The sequence below is a fragment of the Ambystoma mexicanum genome, chromosome 12 (genome assembly GCF_040938575.1).
Source record: "Ambystoma mexicanum isolate Mex_15411 chromosome 12, UKY_AmexF1_1, whole genome shotgun sequence".
Lineage (NCBI taxonomy): Eukaryota > Metazoa > Chordata > Amphibia > Caudata > Ambystomatidae > Ambystoma > Ambystoma mexicanum.
This window is the reverse complement of record NC_090936.1, coordinates 240,459,818-240,482,094: the sequence shown is the minus strand read 5'-3', so window position 1 is coordinate 240,482,094 and position 22,277 is coordinate 240,459,818. Positions and strand designations below refer to the sequence as shown.

Sequence of the window (22,277 nt, the reverse complement as noted above, 5' to 3'; positions counted from 1 at the left end):
CATGCAAGGTTATTAAGGGAGCGGGCGGAGGGGGCAGCTAGATCCCAAACGGCCTCGAATGGAAAATCGGGCACATACCTCCTGAGGCTCAGGGTGTACAAGCATCCCGTCGGGTAAGATTACACGGTTCAGTCCAGGATAGAGATGACTAACGAATACCACTAACAATTTCCTTCTCTGCATACACCTCTCAAACTCCAAACCAAACACAACCACAAACCTCTAGCGCAGCAAACCGCACGAACTTCACTACACTGCAACAACAAAACAAAAAAAACACATAGACTCGCACATCAGCACACGACGACTACCGGCCGCATACACCCCAGGCCCAGCCGACGGAACCACCGGGCTGAGGCTGCCAACAGCACATCACTGCAATCTTGCACTTTTCCAGCCTCCACCCACTAACCCACCATCCCCCCCCTCTTTCAGAGCCGCCAGAGCGCCAGGGGACCACTCCGGTGGTGATAGTGCGCGGTACAAATGACCTTTAACATTAACATTAACATTAACTGTAAATATAATGGGTGAACAGGAATTTGTTCAGACTGGGGACAGTGGGGAGTTAACACAATCAAAGGAGCACCTTTTCCATTGGGGAGCCAAAGCATTGTTACCTTCGCTATGGCAATTCCAGAGAACACTATCACACGATGGGAAGAAAACTGACACTACCATTCATGTGCTCAGAAGTCCAGTCAGCTGAAATTGCCTGCTCAGCTATCGGATGGCGAAGGAAATGGGTTGATGGATTAAGTGGCTCTTCTTTCAAGGCATTTTTTTTAAAATTCCTCATAACATCTTTTTCAGGCATACTCTAAGAAGAAGCTTTCCTCATTTTTCATCTTTCTCCAGCTTTTCTTCTGAGATTGGCAGGGTTAAGAAGAGCTGGAGGAATATAGACACAGTTGTGCTTGCCTCAGTGCTGAAGAGACCTCATGTTTGCATTATCTTGCCAGGACGGCTGTCAATGCACTTCTGGCACATTCCGAGCATAGTTTACAAACCCAATCAAGTTCTCTGCTGCCCCTTACCATGTAGTCCTCCTATAGGAATATGTGGAACCTTCAACCAGAAGTCCCTCCATCTGGCTTCGAGTACAACCCCCTCCATTTCCTGAATATTCAAGCATTGCCCTCACTATGGCGGCACAGGACTTTGCAGTGCCCTTTATTATGGTACTGAAAATCTGACTACTTCTCGATGGGTAAATTCAAAACATGTCATTTTCAGTTGGAGCAACAAATTGCTCTCAATGTGCCCAGGCGCAGAGCCATACCTTCGACTCGGGCTTGCTGTAGGTCAGGTACTCCTGATGCTTGGTGTTGTCGGGACAAATTTGCACTTTTGGGCCCCTTAGCTCTGAATGGATTCAAAGAGGCATTCCCCCTCCTCTTCCCCTCTGGTTAGCACAAAAGTGGAATGAGGGGAGGAGGTGGAGGAACATGCTGCCCCCTCCGAGCTATGCTCCAGTGGGACAGAAGTAGCAAGGCACATCACCCTTGAGTCCCTGGTAGCCAAAGAGCATTCAAAATTGAGGTCTTCTAGGAGTGTTCTATTCCCTTGGAGAGGGGGGGGTGTAGTGATGAAAAATACACACATTGGCAAAGCCAATAGTTTTGCAATGGACTGTTCTTTGCATTTAATGGCACCAGGGTGCAAGGAGGAGAGTGCAAAGTTTCACAGGAGTATGCAATAAGGGCTGCAGGTGTGCAAGAGATCGTGAAGGAAGGAGAATAGAGCAAGGGAGGAAACGATTGAGTTTCATACCAACAGCCAATCATTGAGATATGCCATAATGAATTTCTTGTATAGTCTAAAACTGACAGATAAAAGATCGACCCAGAGCAAATTATGATCATATGCCTCTCTTCTCTGTGATTACCCTCTGAACAAGGCTGGATATCTCATTGCTTATTGTTATTATTGTCTAAAAGTAGAGTTGCTGCTGCTTCATTCTGCTGGTTTGACTTGATCAAATTGAATTGTCAAAATACTTAATTGTTCGTCGTTTTAGGATTGTTTAAATCATTTCAATGAGTTTTTAACAATATTATGTAATTGGATTTGTTGAAAAATCAAATTTACTTGATTAAAACAACTTTCTAATGAAAAAAAATAATGAGCAATAGGAAATATGAGTGATAAAGATTTAGAGGGTGAGAAATAAAGGGTGTGAGAGAACAAATGAAAGGGGCAAGAGATTGGGGGTAGGGTGGATGGGCTAGAAAGGGTAGGTGAAGTGTGGGTGGGGGTAGAGAGAGTGGAGGTATGGTACAGAGAGTCAAGGCATGGTAGCTGGGTGGGGGTAGAGAGCGTGGAGTTAGGGTGGGCCAGGAGGATAGCTCAGGGGGCAACGCATTTGTCTTGGAAGCAAGACAACGCTTTGTAACGCAGGTTCAAATCCCAGTCCCACGCTTCGAGACTTGTCTCAGGTATTAAACAGAGAGAATGGAGGAGTGGGGGAAAAGGGTGGGTTTGTGGGTGGTGGTAGAGATTTACGGGTAGGGTGGTGAGTGGGGGTAGAGCGAGTAAGGGTAGTGTATTGGGTGGGGGTAGAGAGTAGGGGTAGGGTCCTTGGTGGGGTAGAGAGGGTGGGGGCATGGTGGGTGGGGGTATAGTCAATGGCTGTAGTTTGGGTGGGTGGGGGTAGAGAGTGTGGAGGTATAGAGAGTAGGGGTAGGGGGGGTTTGTGGGTGGTGCTAGAGATTTAGGGGTAGGGTGGTGGGTCGGGGTAGAGAGAGTAGGGATTGGTTCCTGGACAGGGCTAGAGAGACAAGGGGTCGGTGGGTGGGTGTAGAGAGTGTGGAATTTGGGGGTAGGGTGGGTGATTTTGGTTAAAGCGACCAGTGTTTGGGTGGGTAGCGTTAGAGTCAGGGTTGGGTGCGGGTATAGTGTGGGGTAGGGTGGCTGGTGGTAGACCGGGCGGGGTTAGGGGGGAAGCATAGGGTAGAAAGAGTGGGTATTGGGTGGGTGTGGGTAGAGCGGTTGTTGGATTGGGTTGGGTGGGGTTAGAGAGGGTGTTGGGGTTGGGTGGGTGTAGAGAGGGGGTAAGGTGGTTAGGGGTGGGTGAGTGAGTTGGGGTAGAGAGCATGGGGTGCGTGGTTGATGGTAGGTATTTGGGCACTAGAACATGAAGAACAAAGCAACCTCAGGAGCACTTATCAAAAGTAGCCAAAACAAAACCCAACCAGCACACATAATGAGGGCGGGGTGGGGGTGGGTGGCCATAGAGTGGGTTGGGATGGGTGGGGGTAGAGAGAGTGGGCGGTATAGAATGTGCATGTGGTGTAGGTGGTTGTAGAAAGGCAGCCTCAGGAGGGCAAAAAAACAGATCTGCTGTCAAAGTAGCCCCAAAATAGCGCACTTGGCTTTGGGACAATGGCCCAAAATAGCCTACTATGAAATCACTGAGCAGCTGGGAAATGGAAAGCCTGGTACCCGACTTGCTTCTCATAAAGCTGCTGAATAGAGCAAATATTGTTAGGGGGCTTCTATGCGGGAGAGTTTGGAAAAGAGATTTTAGTGATTTGGTGTTTCATGCCGTGGCATTCCCCCGTTGCTATGCCAAACAAATATTCTCAGTTCCGAACCCCCATTCCCTCTCCCGTATCAATGGTTTCAGCATTTATGAAGCGCCACAAAAATTCGCCAAGACCAAAAAACAAATATAGTGTGGTTGAAGAGTTTCTGACAGAAGAGGCTAGTACCTCTTATGCGAGTACCAGAATAAGTACCTCGGAATAAGGAAGATGGACGTGGAAATAATGACTTCATCTCATGGTTGAAGTGGCCCTGCTGCAATGAAGTGCCAGGCTATTATTATGCAAGTGTATGCAAAAGGGCGAGCATACTCGTCCTTGGCATTTAAGGGGTTAAAGTACTCCGTAAATATTGGTCCATGCTTTATTCAACAGCTAAAATAAAGAGAAATATTCTTCTGTAGATAAGATGATTACATTTCCCTGGCACTGATAGCCTGGTAATGAGTTTCCATGTGATATTTAAATATTTCACTCTTCCATGTATTATATATTTTTCCATTTGACCTTTTTCTGGAAGTCTCCTTGGTGGGTTGATTGCTGTTTTCCAAACAGACCTTTATCAGGGTAGCTCTGCGTTGTTTGTTTTGCCAGACATTGCTTGACCTTGCTTACTCCTGACCTTTCTTTCAACCTGCAGGTGTTTATCTGAAAGTCTGAGGCTTGCCTAGTCAAATTACAGGTATTGGAACTTTAAGAACAAGCCAAACTTTTTTTGTTTAGCTTCCTTGAGGATAATTGTAAAAGTGATGGACTGCGTTTCTTTTACAATTTTGAAACAAAGTGGGCTAAGGTGGCAACTGGCGTTATTGCTGTATGAGCACGCCCACGAAGCCGAATTGTGTGCACACGTGTGTATTTCACATAGTGAAGCATATTCAATGCTTTTAACCTATTGCGGTGTCGCTCAGCATGTTCACTGACATGTATTGTGATTTCAGGCTTAATGAGGCACATCACAACTTTAGATCCCGTTACAGATTTAGTACCAAATAGGTGTTTGTTAAACAAAGAAATTAAGGCACGTTGATCCTAAGCTACCAAAAATGGTTGTCTTGTTCTTAATTAGTCAACGATTGTGTGGCGTCACTGTAAGTTATTGACGGCGTGTTACTGCATTTAGACAGCGTGAGACTAATGCACTTTTATAAACGTAGCTTGCGTAGGTTTCTGCAGCTAGAAAGGCACGCGTTAATGAGTTTCCCTTGTTTAGTCACCAAATGAAATACCCGGTGTGCTTTACTCTATGATGGGGGTAAGGGGCAGGGAGGAGGGTATAGGGGTAGTAAAACCAAGTGGATTCCCCTTTCTGCCCAATGAATGCCCACTCGGAGGAGTGAACAGGGAGGATGGCAGATGCAAACCAGCAGCTCATCAGGTTGCTCTTCACTTTCCCATGTGCTTCATATGTTTGTAATACTCTCTGACTGTTGCACCACTAAATGGACGTGTTGCAGGGCGATTTAGGAGGCGCGTCAGTCAGCCATTACTGTTTTTCCTTTGAAATAGGGGATTTGTTTAAAAGAAAGTTGGTGGCCATGGAGTGTGATGCTTAACACTGTTTAGTAGATGTACAACTGCTGTAGTGCTGCTGGTGAGTACTTCTTCCCATGTCACATGTGTGATCTACAATATATAACGGCTGTTTTTCAGCAAATTACAATGGTGAAATGCCTAAGAATTGTTACATGGGAGGGGCCACTCGTTATCATAACTATTTTATGCGGTTGTTGTAATAGAGGTCAATGCCAACAGTGTTCTCGGCTTATTCGCTTTCGTCTCACCCAAAATATGAAAAACATCAGGAATGGTGTTGCGTTTCACGAGCCACTCGTCCACTCCAATATTTTTGCATCTTAGTTTAGGTTTTGTACAGGGACAGATATGTTTAAAGGCAACATACCTAAACACATTTTACCTCAAAGCTTTATTAATAACCGAAAACAAAAAGTCTTTCATATGAGGTACAAGGCAATAAGTGTTTGCTAAAGAGAAAGATTTACATGGTGACTCTTCTATCATTGCCGAAAATATAACCAGCACAATATGGTATTTCTATGATTTATTTTCACATGGGATTTTAAGCCATCCCCTGACCTCTACATAACCTTGTGTAGCACAGAATGTGGTGAGTGATCACATGAACAATGGACTGGCTGGGTTGCCATGATATATGTCTATAGGATTCGTGAAGCGACAACACCTGACAACAGCTGGTCTAGTCCCAATAGGCATTCCACATCTGCCAGGCAGGGTACAGATATCACATCAAATATGCCATTTTAATATTTTTAACTTGCCTAGTGGGGCTATGAATCCATGTTCTTTTCTCCTTCTTCCACCCCTCAGCATCACTTCTCTCACTTCCCTGTCACCCCTCATGGCTAGTGCAGCCATCCACCATTTTCAGAGTCCCTCCCTTTTGTACCATTCCCTGTCCTATTCCTTCATAGCATAATAAATGCATTGTGCAGCATGCATGATGTAATGCCAACTAAAAGAGAGGGCCGTTTGGCAACTCTGTGTTCCTGTAGATGATTGAGATTTCGAGAGGCATGATCTATCTTGTGTGGGAAGGCGCTCTCCCTTAAAAATGAAATCCCAATCCCACATTTCTGCTTATGAGGGATTCCAGGGGCGTCTCAAAAGCATCTGTGGTCCTCACCCTGTTTTGTGCAGGTGTGCAGTGCCTCTAAGGCCTATGCCCGTCAGGAAAACCATGTTTGTCAGGTGGTCAGGGCTGGAGTCAGAATGCCTGGTCATTTGCCCCCAAGCCTCCAGCAGGCTGTAGGTACTCCAGTGCGGTGTTTAGAGTGGGATGCCAGTACAGGAACGCTGTGTGCTGTTCTTGGATCACCTGACCGTAGTTATGAAGAATTAGCAGACCATGTCCTTAAACACAAATCATGCCTGACAAAATGAATCATTCATGACAAAAATACACACATGCCCACATGCCAAAGGACCATTCCTCTTTCTAGTGTGCCCAGGCTCACCTGGTGTTGAAGCATCTGCTTGCTGGTCCAACTTCGACTGGCAACTCATGGTATGCGAAGTTGGGACAAAATGGAGGTGGAGGGCCAGAAACCGAGTAAGGCAGGTTGGGTTTTGATGGAATAATGGTTGGTGAGGTTGCTGACGGATGCTAATGAAGGAATGGGTGATCATTGTCCTGACACTTGTTGATGGGGGTTTAAAACATGAGAAGGCTATCGCGAATGTGTAAAAAGGGTTAGGTGTTGATGTGAAGCAAACAATGGGGCGTGTGCCCACACAGCTATTGGATTCCACCCTCGGAGCAAAGAACATCTGATAGGAGTATAGGGAAGAGGGAATGAGGGGGGGACACACTGTTATGTAAAAGAGCAGTGAGATCTCATAAATCACCAGAAACATCTCTCCAAGTTCCTTAAGGCATGACTAGAGCGAAGTGTTCCCTTTCCCGGCAACAGTCCCAAATCTCTGACCGTACCTTCTTTTTGAGAGTCTTTAGTTCTAAAAGAATATAAATTACAACATGGCATCTCAGGAAAATATTTTTATTAACTGACAGGAATCTTGCATTATTCCATTATTTGCGACTCCTTTTTTCAATTGTAGGGTATAAGCATAGCTTGCGATGTCTTATGTTTTTAATGAAGTCGTCACAAAAGAAAACCGGATCATTGGATGGCACAGGTTTTCTGCAATTGCACTGAGGTTTCCTTTCAATATTGATTAGCAGTGTCCTGCAAGACTAAATAACGGAACAGAAAATGCATCATTGTTTTGATCTGGGTTACAAAACCAGGATTGCCAAAGTGTTCACAGAGCTTGGATTCAAATGGTTCGTTCATGCTCACACACTCAGTTCTATGCAGCGGCAATTAAGAAAGCTTATAACTGAAGGAACACTCTTCATTTAGAAGAGCACGTTTCTGCTATTCCAAAGTGCCCCGGATATGGCTGTACTTAAGATTGGAAATCCAGTTCTGTTCAGTTTGCTTGTTTACTATGTTTGAGGTGAGACGTATCATTGCAACTCTCTTGTAACAGAAACAAGTTTTGAAATCCAGACTATAGTTTTCATAGTTTTTAAAAATATCACTTTCCACTCACAGTACAAAGCTGTCGATTAAAAAAAGAAAAAATGCTTATAAAAGCCTCAAGCATGGCCAACAGGGGGCTCACGGAGAGAAGCTGAACGCTCCATGTGCTCCGAGCCTAATGGGAGTGAAGGGGGTTTGAGCCCCATTTTGCCCCTGAGGCAGTGGAACGGAGAGCAGCCCCTGAGTGAGGAGCGAGTAGCGTGCCCTCGCTCCAAGTTCAACAGAGAATCCGACCATGGCCGGCTGAAATAGCCATGCCGACGGAGCAGCCAGGAGGGACGGAGCAGCCTGCGCTGTGGCAGTGAAGGGGGAAGAAAAACGAGAGGCCGGTCCCAAAGGCAATCGACCGATTGACCTCACGTGTCAATGGCAGCAGTGAAACCCGCCTGCTAGGACTTGTAAGGGATGCACGTGCCAGCAGAAAAAGTGAGGAGATGAGCAGGGGCTCTGCAGTGGGGAGCAAGGGGCGCCGGAGGAATGGTACAGGCCTCAACCCAGTCCCCGGACTACAAACAAGACCTGTGGCAGTTCTGGGCGCCCCGGACAAGGGGGCATGGACAATACCCTGTGGTGGGGCCAGGAGGGGTGACAAGCCCCCCCGGGCAGGCGCTGAGTGCCGGCAACAGACTGTGTTTCTGGCCTCTCCTTCCCCCCACCTCCAGGGAGGGTCCGGAGACCCCAGAGAAATGGGTCCAAAGATGGGAGGACCGGGGAAAAGCCACAGAGGAGCAGAGGGAAGACTCTGAGTAGCATAACTACCCTAGAAAACAGGCATCCAGCACATTGGAGAGAGAGGCCAGCTTCACATCATAGAGGAGCCACAGACGAGGTGAGGAGACAACCTCTGGCCCGTGGCGGAGACCCAGAGAGGCCCCCACGTGTCGGCCCATGCCCTATCTGGAGGCATGCACTGAGGCCTGCAGATACATAGGAGGAGGAGCAACACTCTAGGCCCACCCAAAATAACCCAGCCACCAGGGTTGGAAGGAAGGAGGGGGTGCCCCCAGAGTCCAGGGGGCTCCCCTTCCGGGGTATAGGAGACTCAGGAGGCCAGCTTGAGCGCAGGTGGGAACCCACGCCCCAGTGACATTGACAAAGGAGAAGGGGAGTTGGGCGAATTCTGAGCCCATCAGTGTCCCCAGGGTATGGAGGTGGGGCCGGGCCTGTAATCCAGAAGCACGGGCCCAGTTGCGATCTTGGAGTGCTCCATTGGGCCTGGCGCATCAGGTCATAACCCCCGGCCCATGAGCTGGAGAGACGCCCTACAGAAGTTCCAGTCAAGAGCGAGGTTAGATGGGCAGCTGTCCCACCAGCTTCAGGGTTCAAAATGGAGGGGGAGAAACAAGTTCCTAAATTGGAAACTCATGTCACCTGCATACACTTTTCTGGGCCTAAAATTAAGGCCAAACTTTTCTCAAAAGATAAGATTATCATATTTCTCAAAGAAAATGATAGGGTTATTTTAGAAGTAAGTGGAGAAAGATAAACTTACATGATTTAGTATGACCCGTGTATTGTTAATTGTCTATATACATATCTCCCCTATCTACAATCGGAATGTGAACTCCTAAGAGGCAGTATCTGCTGTAATTATATGCAACAGTGGTCGAGGAAGAATAAGAAGATCTTGAAAGATGAATGAACACTATAGTTAGTTCTAAATCACTATCAATGAATAACTAAGATTCATCCATCTATCTTAACAGATTCATATGAACATCGGCTAATGATACAACCATATTCATGAATGACCACCATTGGGACCATCTACACACTGGGTAATCAAATATTCAACCCATGTGTCAAGGTTGACTATTTCTCCTCTGCATCTGAAGTTATAACATATTCAATTGAATATTCATTTAAACATTTACTGAGGCTAATATTGAGAATGTACCAATAACATTTGTGTGCAGTGTACTAATTTTTTGGGATATCAACATGGAGGGGGACCCGGCAGCCACGAAGTCTGACGATGCGGCCCTCATGGAGGAAATTACAGGCATCAGATCGACTCTTGACCAGAGACTAGACAAGATGGACCGTAGAATCCTCTCAGTTGAGGACAGGATCCAGGGCCTGGAGGTAAATCAAACATCAGTTGATATCATGGAGCTCCAAATGGGAGTGAGACTAGCAGAACTGGAGAGGAGGAAGGCGGAGACCACGTTAAAAATGGATGATGGATAGAACAGGGAACGCTGTAACAACATGCGCTTCTTTGGCTTCCCGGAAAAAGATGGAGAAACGGAGGGTGACATCCGGAGAGCCATCAGGGAAGTGATATGTACGCTCTTCGGAGACAGCGTCATGGATGAACCCATTATTGATCTGGCCCACAGAGCAGGGGTGAGGCGGAAGGGGCCCAAGCTCAGTACTGGTGCGCTTCCACTACTACGAACAAAAGACGAGGATCCTTGATCGTGCCAGCAGAGAATGCCAAGTGACCATTTTCCAGGACCATTCCGTGCTGACTCTTAAAAGGAGAAGGATGTGCAACCTGCTCCCCAAATGGCTGTCACATAAAGGAGTGCGATATCGCGGGGGCTTTCCTTTCTCCCTCATCTTTGAATATAAAGGCCAGGCCTACCGCCTAGCCATGGATAGCGACATAAGTAGAGTTTCAGACTAACTCATGGGGGACCCACGGCTCTGGGAGTCAGGCCTGGGAGAGACTGCCGGATCAAGTGCCCAGCCTGTGGGAGCCAGAAATAGATGCAAGATGGGGGAGGGGCCGGTAAGTATAAAAAGCTCAGTACCCCACAGAGGGGCCCCTCGGGCCCATGATCTGGACATATGAGTGGTAAAAAGCTGGTCAATGTCACTGTTGACAGCGAGAGCTGATGGTGGGCTATGTGGGAGATTATGAGGAGAGCATAAGGAGAGGAATAAGATTGAGTTAATGTGGCCTTGTTAACTCTGGGCGATGTTGGGGAGTTAAGACTTCTTGATGGGGATTGGAGGGGGGGCTATGTAACAATAAGGGATGGTTTGAGAGTCCTGCTGACTCAGACTTCTGGTGATCCTATCCTGACTTGGAGTGGTGCTGGTGTCAGGGTCGGATGCTCGGCGTTTGGGGTTGGGAGGTGGGAGGGGTTGTAGGGCAGTTGTGGGTGCACCCAGAAGGGAGTTTGTGGTTCGACGTTTTTCAGGTGGTTCAGGGGACAGACCCCCGTGGGGCACAGGTGCTCCCACAAAGTGGTGTGAGTTCTCGAGGTAAGGGATGGATCAAACGGAAGGAACAGAACTGGAGGTATGTCTGTAGATGATGAACTGGTGATTGGCTAAAATCACCTGGCAAGCGATCAATGACCCCACAGGAATTTAGACCGGGCAAATTGGAAATCTTTATGGTACAGGAGACAAACTGGCAGCGGGGCAAGGAACCAAGATATGGGGTCAAATAGGTGGGGAGGTGCTCACGGCCTCGGGTACAGAGAAAAAAAGGAAGAGTGGGGATTGGCCGCCCTCATAGGACTGGTGGTAAACTGGGCACAGAGGGACGCAGGTGGGCACTTCCTCTTTATTATGAGAAGCCTGAAGGGTCTGAGGATTACCCTATGCTCGATATATACCCCCAACACTGGTCTGGCAGACTTCTAGGAAGGGGTTATGGCTGAACTGATGATGTTCGTGGAAGACTGCCTGGTGGTGGGGGGTGATTTTAACATGGTCCTGGACCCAATGAAGGACCGTAAGAGGTTAGGTGGGGTGCATGGGAAACCATCCGTAGGGTCACCTCCAGGAAATTTGGAGACCTCAACCGGCACCTCGGCCGCCTTGACTCATTGCAGGGGAGGGGGAGGAGGGAGATCGACCCTTCACATTCTTAGCGGTTCATAACTCCTACTCGTGCATTGATCTAATATTAGTGGATGTTGAATTGAAAGCCCAGACAAAGGATACAAGAGTGTTCCCAGTCCTGTGGTCGAACCACGACATGGTGGTGTGATTTATGGGATGCCCTCCCTGGGGCAAGGACCCCGGGAGGGTGGTGCTGTAACGATTTTCTGTTGAAGGATAGAGACGTCTCCCAGTGTGTGTGGACAGGGATCACGGATTACTTCAATTTTAACGATAATGGGGAGGTGCGGGTGTAAACTCTCTGGGAGGGTTTTAAGGCCACGATTTGGGGTGCTCATTAGAATAGGTGCTCAAAAAAGAGAGGGAGAGAGGGGGGTTGAGGCATAAGATTCGGGACTTGTAGCCAGACGTACCTGGGGGGGGGGGATAACTCTCAAACCATCCAGAGGCGGAGTTGAGGTGCCACATGCCTGAGCTCAAGGCTATCCTTGTCCAGGACCTGGAAAATAAGTTACTGTTCCTAAAGCAAAAATACTACGAGTGAGGGGAGACGGCGGATAAAATACTTGACTAGCGATTGCGGGAGGAGAGAAAAACTAAGTCGATTGAGACAGTAAGGGCTGAGGATGGGGTGGCAGTGCACGACCCTGAGGCAGCGGGGGAAGGAATTTGCCAAGTTCTATGAAGGGCTCTGCACTTCAATTTGAAGGGGACGAGTAGCAAATAGCAGCTTTCTTGGACCCCCTGGCTTTACCGGGGGTACAGCCGGGGGAAGCGAGCTGCCTGGGCAAGCAAGGACATCTGAGGAGTAGGTCGTCCAGTCTATAAAAGGGCTGAAGGTGGGCACATTCCCAGGGAGTAATGGGTTCTTAGTGCAATTTTATAAGCGGTTTAAATCAACACTGGCCCCACATATGACTCGGGTATTTAATGTTGTTCTGGGGGGCCGAGGTGCCCTTACCAAGCTCTAGGCTGGAAGCTGTAATTGTGACAATACATAAAGGAGGACGTGAACCTGAAAAAGGTGCATCATACCGCCCGATATCTCCACTGAATAGCAACTTGAAGATCCAGGCGAGGATCCTGGGTACCAGGCTGGAGAGACTTTTGCCGTCCCGGATACATTGGGATCAAGTGGGTTTTTATAAAGGGTACACAGGCCACGGACGATATTCAGCAAGCAATTAACCTGCTATACCAGGCCCAGACCCAGGGGAGTGATGCATATCTTGTCCCTGTTGACTCCGACAAGGCGTTCGACAGAGAGGAATGGCCTTTTATGAAGGTGGTTCTGAAGAGCATGGGCTATGGGCAGGGATTCTTGAAGTGGGTGGAGGCGATGTACACACAGGTGACGGCGCGAGTGAGTGTCAATGGTATTGTCTGAGGCATTCATCTTGACACATGGGACAAGACCGGGGTGCCCACTCTTGCCACTGCTGTACGCCCTCACAATGGAACCACTGGTGATTGTGGTCAGGACCGACCAGGGGATGAAGGGCATTAGGTTGTGGAATCAGAAAAAATACAATATTACGGCTGTTACACCAAGCAAAGGAAAATACACCGTCACGGGCTTGAAAAGATTCCCAGAATCTTTATTACAAAACTGAACAGTATTCAACAAAGTACACAAATAGCTATTTGGCCGTCAATACATCACAGAGACCACCAGCAGGGTTCAATGTGAGCAGTGAACAGAATTTCCTAGCTGGACATCAACGCATTTATACAATTTGTAAAATGATGTCCAGCCCTCTTACAGGTTAATTACACACTGGGCTAGGGTCGCGCCAGGTTCACTTTCCTAATTTACATATCTCGTGCATGCGGTTTAATTTTGAATATATTTACTAACACACTCCATTATTCTTTAATTTAACATTTACACTCTTTACATGCTGTTTTAATACAGACCAAACAAATGTTTCACATTATATTTGGATAGCATTACTGTTCTTGTATACTTGTAGTTTAACATTGCTAATTCAAGTAATCCCCTGCTCCCGAGGTCAACAAAGGACAAGGTCTACATGACCCTAACATGTAGCCTGAAGGCAGGTTGGACATTAACTCTCCTACAGAGGTTGGAGAGGTTAAGGCAAGAACAAGGGCACACAAGACGGCCATTTTAGATTACAGGGTGACTTTGTACAAAAACCCCAAAATGGCAGTTCTAACCTAAAATGGAGGCTTGATTCAAGATGGCGGCTTACATCAATTTCTAAGGTCAATACCTTGCCGTAGAGAGTTATTCGCGTACAATTTTAAGCAACTTGGCGTAGGCCAATATACATACAAATCGTTATAATAGGAGGCATAATTTAATATCCAGTTCGACAAGGTGAGGGGAGATGGAATTCAAATTATCCCTTTTTGCTGACAATATCTTAGCTTGTCTCACATAGGTGAGCTCCTCGCTTCCGAAATTCCTGGAACAAATACAGAAATATGGGCACATCTCAGGCCTGAAAATCAATGTAGATAAATCCACCATAATGCCCGTGGGCCCATGATGCCAGATATCAGCAGGCCACACCTGATACTCGGGGATGAGGGTCGAACAAGTCCGAACGAAGTACCTGGAGGTAATGCTGATGAGAGATCTCTCGAGCCTGGCGAAAGTGAACTTTGACCCAATAGTTCTTAAGATCATAGAGGACCTCCAGAGATGGCGACCCCTGACCCTGTATGGGCAGATGGTGGTGGTGAAAATGAACGTCCTCCCCAGGCTGCTCTATCTGTTTACCGCCATCCCAGAAGCTTTCTTTGGGGAACTGAAGGGGGCACTGTCTAATTTCACCTGGCTGGATAAGAGACTGTGAGTGAAGTGGGTTACCCTGACGCTCCCACAGGATCAAGGGGGCTTTGGCTTTCCAGACCCTTTTCTATACTATGAAGCAGCCCAATTGATGGTACTGCTGGAACACTCGAGAGAGAACCATAGGACCTACTGGTCTTACCAGGAGGACCTTGAAATGCACGTGTTGAAGGTGAGGGACTATTTATGGGACCCGCTTAGGGATATCCTGAGAGAAGCGAGAGAACACCCCACACTGGGTGTCCTGTGGGATCTGTGGAAGAACAGTGGTGCAAACAGATCGATTTCGTCCTGGCCCTCACCTATGGCGTTGGTCTCTGGCCCCCCATTCCATCTGATGAAGCAGGGATGAGGTGCGCCCAGCAGTGTTCGGACGAGGGGCTGGAGAGGGTGGAACAGTTATTCAGAGAAGGTTGCTTTTAGGGCTATGATGAAATCCAAGAAGGACTGGAACGGGACAGAATCTCGAGCTTGAGGCCGAAGGGGATGCTTACTGACCCGAAATGGTACTCCCGCCTCTCCAGGGATCTCACCCAGTTTGAGAAATGGCTAGACGGAGCCACCACCCAGAGCTGCGCCCTCTCTAATATACACAGGATGCTGGTTTCAACCCCGGAGGTGGGGAGATACACCTTTAAGAGATATTGGGTGGAACTAGTAGGAGTGAAATCACAGATGAGGACTGGGCCCGACTGACTCTTCCGAGTGACATTTCACGGCAATCTATTCACCTCCACCGTCAAACATAACTTTGGGATACTGCACAGGTGGCATAGGGACCAGCTGAAAATTTCAAGAATGTTTGCAGGTGCATCAACCATGTACCCCATAGGTTGTGGTGGGGTGAGGTCCCTTGCTCACATGTAGTGGGAATGTCCCACAATTCGCATCTTTTGGCATGAGCTCCTCAGTTGGATCAAGCACCTTGTAGGGCCCCAGCTGAGCCTTGACCCACTCCAGATCCTATTAGGAATCCTGACCAAGGACCGGGGGGAGTACTGATTGCCTAGGGTGTGTGAGGCTATGCTACAGGCTCCGCGACTGGCAGTGGCTCAACACTGGAAGGTGGGGAGATTGCCCACAAGACGGGAATTTAAATTGTGTATCATGATTGAAATGGAGAGGCTGACAGCCATTGTAAATGACTACAGGGAGTCATTACTAGATGAATGGGGGCTATTACTGTCCAGAATGGAGGGTGTTAAAGATTGACTGCGAAGATGATGATGTTTGATGTGGGGACCGGATAGGGGGGACCTAATCCAATACACACTAGTCCACTGAATGTAGAAAAATGATTGCTGTACATCCATCCCTAAAAGGCTCTATTGTTGAACGAACACCGGTTCTCTGAACGCACTGATTGGTTGATAGGGGCAAAGGGGGGAAAGGAGGGAGAGAGAAGGAATTATCTTTGTTGGATAATGTTGTAAGAAAAGTGGTGTTGTCATTGACTATCCTAATGCAAATAAAAACAACAAAAAAACTCATGTATAACCGACAAACTGCTGAGGTCCTATCCCAGACATCATCTTGTTATTTATACCTGTTCAATTCTGCGCCAAATAACATCAATAGTTCTAAATACAGTGGGTCTCCTGTCTTAATAAAGTACAATCCAACAGAACTTACACTGTGATGCCCGGGCATGCAATTTAGCTACATTTTTCATGTGTGGTGTGGAAGAAACTCTCAAAAATGTTTTATGAGGACTACACTACCTCAATTCTGATAATGGTGGATGCAGCAAATAACTCATGGTGCCCATATCCTAATCATCTGAAAAATATGGTTTTGGTATCAGTATGATGACTCAAAAGGTTATTTTACCTTCAGTAGATTTGGTGTGTTTACTGCACCCCCTAACTTGCATGCACTCTTGCTCCTTGACTGCCCTCCTAACATCACCACCCTCAAAAGCCAAAATGTCTACCACACTTTGTTCCTTTAATCTGCCTATACGCCTATTTGGTTTGTGGTGCAGCCTGGCCTCTTCAGAATAGCTCTCTGAGTAATTTTTTTAAACCTATAGGATTGGTTATCTCCTAGCCCTAGTCGGCATATCAGTGATTGCCCTGTTACTTTGTCCAAGCTTTGTGGTCAAATACTTTTGTTCCATACCCAGACATTTCCCACTTGGCTTCTCGGCTCCGCCACATCCATCGTATGGATGATCTTCCCATAGCTGATGTCCTGGCTATGCACGGGAAGCCACGCAATTCTCCATTTCGTTGAACAGCCTTCTTTTTCCTCTACATCCTGGAATCTTAGTCACTCTCTTGACACCAACCTCTCCTTCTCTTATATTTCTATTACTTCTCACTCTTGTCATTGACATCTTTTCAATATTCAAAAAGTTCGAACTTTTCCTACTTTTAGTGCCACTAAACGTCTAATTTCTTCCTTTTTCTCATGTTTATTCTACTGCGCTATATATATATTTTTTGGTCTTCTGACTTTCAAGTCTTGCCCCTTTAAAGTCTGTTTTCGATGCCTCAATTTTCCTCTTGTATTTGCTTTCCCCTCATGATTCTACTTCTTCTTCTCTATCTTCTCTTTTCATTCTCAACTAAAATTTTATTTTGTTTGTATTGTTTTTAATTCTCTTTATAGTCTTGATCCTATTTATCTGACTTTTCTTATCTCTTTCTATCTGCCTTGTCTCTTTCGATCACAATCTCAGTTTTTAGTATCATTTTCCCATCCATCATTTTCTCAGTCGCACTTTCGTTCTGTTTCTTTACTTGCTTTACTGGAATGCTCTGCCTCTTCCTTAATGAGCTATCTTCTTCAACCCTACGTTTTCTACTATGCTCTTTTCTTGCTATTGCAATGTCTGATTCTAATTTGATGAATTGCCTCATTTTTGTAACCATAACCATTATACTGCGAGTTGGCATATGTACAGTGCCTTGGCCTAATAAAATCACAAATAAAATAAATCTTACAAATACAGCCAGTAAACTTCCTTTAAATTTTAGTGTGCAATCACAGTACCATTTTTATAATTTCTTTATTTTTGGTGTGTTGTATTGTGCCATGATACACAAGGCCGTTTAAGAGTTCTAGGAGTCACAAATGGATAGGGTAGATCGGAGGAATTTGGAAATGTACCAGTCGCAGCTAAACCAACAGTGGCCTTTATGCATAACAGGTGTTCAGTAAAAGAATACCATCTGCAGGTCACAACACATCTTTTTGATAGAGTATGATTTGACATTCTAGCAGACGATCACGGTTGAAGTGTGGTTTTCCACATCATCTTACATTAGGTTGAATACCCATTTACGGCAGTGAATTTTGGTGCCTGGATAAACATTACAATATTTTGGGATTTCCTGGAATCCATGTGGTATTTTTGTGCTTCCAGGATTAAGGGGATATTGATTACAATGTTCAGGCCTATGGCAGCAAGTCTTCTTCCACTTCCATGTTAATTCTTTTATTTATTACCAGCAAATCTGTTTCTCCTTTGTGGATTTGTGTTCCTTTATTCTTTAGGTAGCTAATGCAGAGATTTCAGCACCGGGGGCTAGTCTTTTTACATCTATGACCATTCTGGCTTCACGGTTCAGGAAGAGCTGCAAGTGATTGACTTTTCTAGGAGTGGCAGTGGGCATGCTATTGCACTGGTGTAGATGGGAGAGGACCGGTGATCTGGTTAGATGCACATGTCGGTGAAGGAGGGGGCGCGGGAAAGGCAGTGTATAACTTAAGTGTGTATTGGTTGATTGTGCTGATAATTTGCTAAATCCCTGTATAAGTTAGTGTGCACAGTTTTCGGTTCCAGTTAAGTTGGGTGTTATCAATAACGTGATCTCGCTGCTCAGCTATGTTCTTATTGGAAGTCTTGTTTCAACTGTGGGATCTATTCCAAGGCTCTTACGCAAGTTTGTTGAAGTTTGATCCATGTGTCTGCTTGCTCAGTACTTTGTGACTTAGGAAAAATGTGGGTTCACTGCGGCACCAACCTATTGTTCCTGCGAGCCCAACCAGTGAGAATGGAAATGAGATTTTCTGCTTTTCTGAGATGTGACACCCATGCACTGTGCAAAATGATTCCTAGTGCTGCACAGGAAATTGTTAGTGCAATCAAAGTGTCGTTCTGCTAAAGTGAAATCATTTGTTTATTTAGAAGCCGGTGAGGATGCTGTTTGGTATTTAGCAGAAGAGGTGTATCTTTATCGGAATGTATCTTTATCGGATGCTCATGCAGTAATCCAGACAAACCAAATGCTGCTGCTGTGATTGTCAAGGCAAGGTTCTGGAGGCAATCCTTGCCTCAAGTGCAGGAAGCAAGCAAAAGCAGAAAGACATCTGCCAGAGTTCTCAAAATCAAATCTGTCCTGACACTTTGTGTGATGTGCAAGCTTCTATACTTTTCAGTGGAGGGGATTCCATTTTTCCATTGCGATAATTCTTGGACTGTCTTTGCTAAAAGTCAGTTCCTAGTGTTCATGCAGATTCAAATATTCTTAATAGAAATAAACACACAAAAGAGGGAATGAAGCATTCTTCGAATTTACAACTCCAAGAGACCTAGAAATTGTGTACGAGGGCATGCCATCTTTCCCAGATAGAGAGGAACTGCATGGCTGAATCTCTGCAGGGAACACCAGCCTATTGAATTCAAAGCATAGAATCCCCCCTTTTTTTAATTTGCTTTTATTGGTTTTATCATATACAACAAAGAAAAGAAACAAGAAGGAACAATAAAGAAACATCAAGATACATACCAAATATTGCACCGGTTGACACAATTAGTTACAGAGGAACAAGAAAAAAAAAAAAAAAAAAAAAAAGCTTAATGTCAGCTCCCAGTGTCATACAGTTATCTCAGTTCTCAATGAAGGTGCATTTCCTGATACTCAAAAAAAGAAAAAAGAAACCAACTCCCCTTTCCCCCCTCCCCCCCTACTTAACTTGGCACCAGTTCGTTTTTCGCAATTAAAGCGCCGAAACGTTGATAGGGCAAAGTTTCTGACTCCAGTGTCTGACCATACAGTGCTCGCTTGTATCAAGAGATTTTCCCTTTTTTTTTTCTTTTTTTTTCTCTTTCACCTTTCCTTTCCCAGTCACTGCTACCTGAGCATTGGATTTCCATTAGATCTCCTCAGGTTCGTCTGATAGGGACTCATTATCTGGCGTTAGTTGTCAACTTTTAAAGTCCATCCATAGGGTTTCATATTGGGCTGCCCTTCCGTGCAGAGCGGCCGTTATGGTTTCCATCAGATAGATGTTGGTGGCTGGGGCAATCCATTCACTCTTCCTAGGGACTGTACCGGATTTCCATTTGATCGCCAGGAGGGCCCTGGCAGCCAGGAGTAGATAGGGGGTCAGGCCTTTCACTCTGTTTCACTCGTCCGCGTCTCGTTCTAAGGCAAAGAGCACCAGATAGGGGTCAGCATCTCTCTGAATACCATCAATTTCCTTGATCCACCCCCGTACTTCGTTCCAGAATACTTTGATGGGCGGGCAACCCCACCACATATGCCAGTAATTAGCCGTTTGACCACATTTCCTCCAGCACGTCGGGCTCATTGAGACATTTTGGATAGTCTAAGGGGGTCGTATTGCCACCTATGCAGGAGTTTGATGGCATGCAATTTGTACTGACACGATAGCGATGTTCTAGAGGCGGTCCTGCACATTAGGTTCCATTGCTCGGGGTCTATTTCTTCCCCAAAGTCCTTTTCCCACCTAGATCTCAGAGGCTCAGTGGAGCCGTCTCCCGCTGCTATTAGTTCCTGATACATTATTGATATGAGACCTTTCCTCTCCACTCTAGAGTCCAATATTTTCTCGAATGGGGTCAATTCTCTGCTCAGTTTGTCCTTCCATTCTGCCTTTGTCAGGACCCCTTTCAGTTGGATGTACTGAAATGTGGATAGTGTGCCTATGCCCAACGTGGTGTATGCAATTCTAGGTTTCTTACCCTGCCATATAAATCTCATCAAGATCTTTTTAGCTTCACTGAAGAACGCTTTGGGTATTTCAATTGGCAGCATTTGGAATGGGTACAGGAAGCGTGGGAGGCATGTCATCTTAACCGTGTTGATGCGGCCAAGCCAAGAGATCGTAAGTTTACCCCATTTCTTAAGGTCCGCAGTAAACCTCTGGAGGAGTGGAGGGAAGTTTGCTTCGAATAAGTCATTCAGGTTCCTAGTAATCTGTATGCCTAGGTATTGTAGTGTGAGGTGTTCCAGCTTAAGGCCTAGTGGAAGAAACTTAGGATCATTTTCTGTCCTAGTTCCCTGAAGGGGGAATAGAATGGATTTTGCCTTGTTTACTCTAAAGCCGGAGAATTGGCCATACTCGTCCATTAGTCTAAGGACTTGGGGAATTGACTCTGCGGGATTGGTCATGTGTAAGAGAATGTCATCCGCATATAGCGCTATTTTTTTTTTTTTAAGATTTTTATTTTGAAAACAAATAAACAATACAAACCAAACTTGCAGCGTTATTTACAATAAACTCGTGAACATCAATTAACGCTCATCACTGCTCCCCAAATCCCCCTCCTGCCCCCCAAGAGCTTATTTGCATTTCTGGTTCTGTATCCGCTGCGTGTGGCTGGGTATTGCTTCCTTCCGAAGCTGCAGGATCCACTACTGTGCCAAACAGTCTTGTTATTAACATTCTCCAAGCCATCAGGTTACCCACATCTTCTTCCCCGCACTTGATACATGCCTCCTGCCACACCACCGTTTCAGTCTCCGCCCATTTTTGCAAGTCCCGCCACCATACCTCTACCCGTGGCTTGTGGCATTGCTTCCAGCCCATAGCTATCCTTCTTTTAGCAAGCACATATGCCAGGTCCCTCAGTTTCCCAAGGTGTTTAGTGTTCCGTGGTCTGGGAAACCCTCCCAACAGGCAGGCCCAGGCTGTATCTATGTTGAGCGAGACCCCTTTATCCGCTAGTTTCCGTGCCACTTCCCCCCAAAAGGCTTCAATCACTGGGCAAGACCCGAACATGTGTGTCATATCTGCGTCTTCCTCATCGCATTTTGGGCATGCTTGTCTTCCTGCGTTTGCAAACTTTGATATTCTCTTCGGGGTCATATAGGCTCTATGCATTATGTATAACTGTATCTGCTGCAATCTAGCATTTCTGGACACTTTCTTGTGGTATCCTATAGCACGTTACCACATTCAATCGGTCATCTGTGCCCCCACCTCCGCTTCCCAGTCCAGCCCCAGGTGAGTCAAATCCTTCCCCACCCGGGTCATCACCATCTCATACAGTCTAGAAATCTCGTGCCCTCCTTCTGATATATCATATATTGTTCCCATTAGAACGTCTGGTTATTCCGCCAGTACAATCTCTGGCCAGGTTTTGCGAATAGTCTGCACTAGCCTACGATACGTGACATATTGGCCTCCATGCAAGCCTGTCTCTTCTCCCAGTTCTTTGAACTCTTTAATAGCCCCTTCTTGCCATATGTCTCCCAATGTGACCAGCCCAACCGATTCCCAATAGGTCCTGATTATCATCCTGAGCTGGTTGTCTCCCCTAGCTAAGGCAACTAGTGGCACCTGTGGGGAACACGGGCATGGGTTCTCCATCAGTTGGCATACTCTGTGCCACATCTTCCACCCAAGCAACAGCATACCCGGGTGTTCTTTCATTTCAAGTCTAGTCACCCAGATAATCTCATTTAGGTAAAACGGGTGCAGTCCTGCCCAAACAGCCTAGATTCAGGAGTTTCTTCATCAGAGAGCCATTTGGTTACATATTGCAACTGACTGGCTACATAATAGGCCTCAAAGTTCGGCAGCTTGATGCCCCCTCTATCATGAAAGTTCTGTAGCTTCCATAGCGCCACTCGATTGCGAGTGCTGTGCCACAGGAAGTCCCTACACATGCTGTTCAGTTTGACAAACTTTTTGGGTATCAAGTATGGTATATTACTGAAGAAATGTAACAGCCTAGGCAGGACCACCATTTTGAGCATCGCCCCCTGTCCCATCATCGCCAGCGGCAGCTTCTCCCAAAACTTCATATTTGTGCAGATTTTT

General features: G+C 46.3%; 1 protein-coding gene across 8 annotated transcripts in view; it reads left to right on the top strand.

Moving 5' to 3' along the window:
- EPS8 (EGFR pathway substrate 8, signaling adaptor) overlaps positions 1–22,277 on the top strand; it is a 1,868,600-nt gene that overhangs the window by 1,768,250 nt on the left and 78,073 nt on the right. Inside the window, exon 25 of one of the 8 annotated variants that reach the window (XM_069628374.1) lies at positions 4,186–4,227. The exons of the other annotated variants lie outside the window; for them this stretch is intronic. Coding sequence (XP_069484475.1) covers positions 4,186–4,197 — 12 coding nt within the window. The 3' untranslated portion in view covers positions 4,198–4,227. The remainder of the gene's footprint in view (positions 1–4,185; positions 4,228–22,277) is intronic. 8 annotated transcript variants of the gene reach the window in all.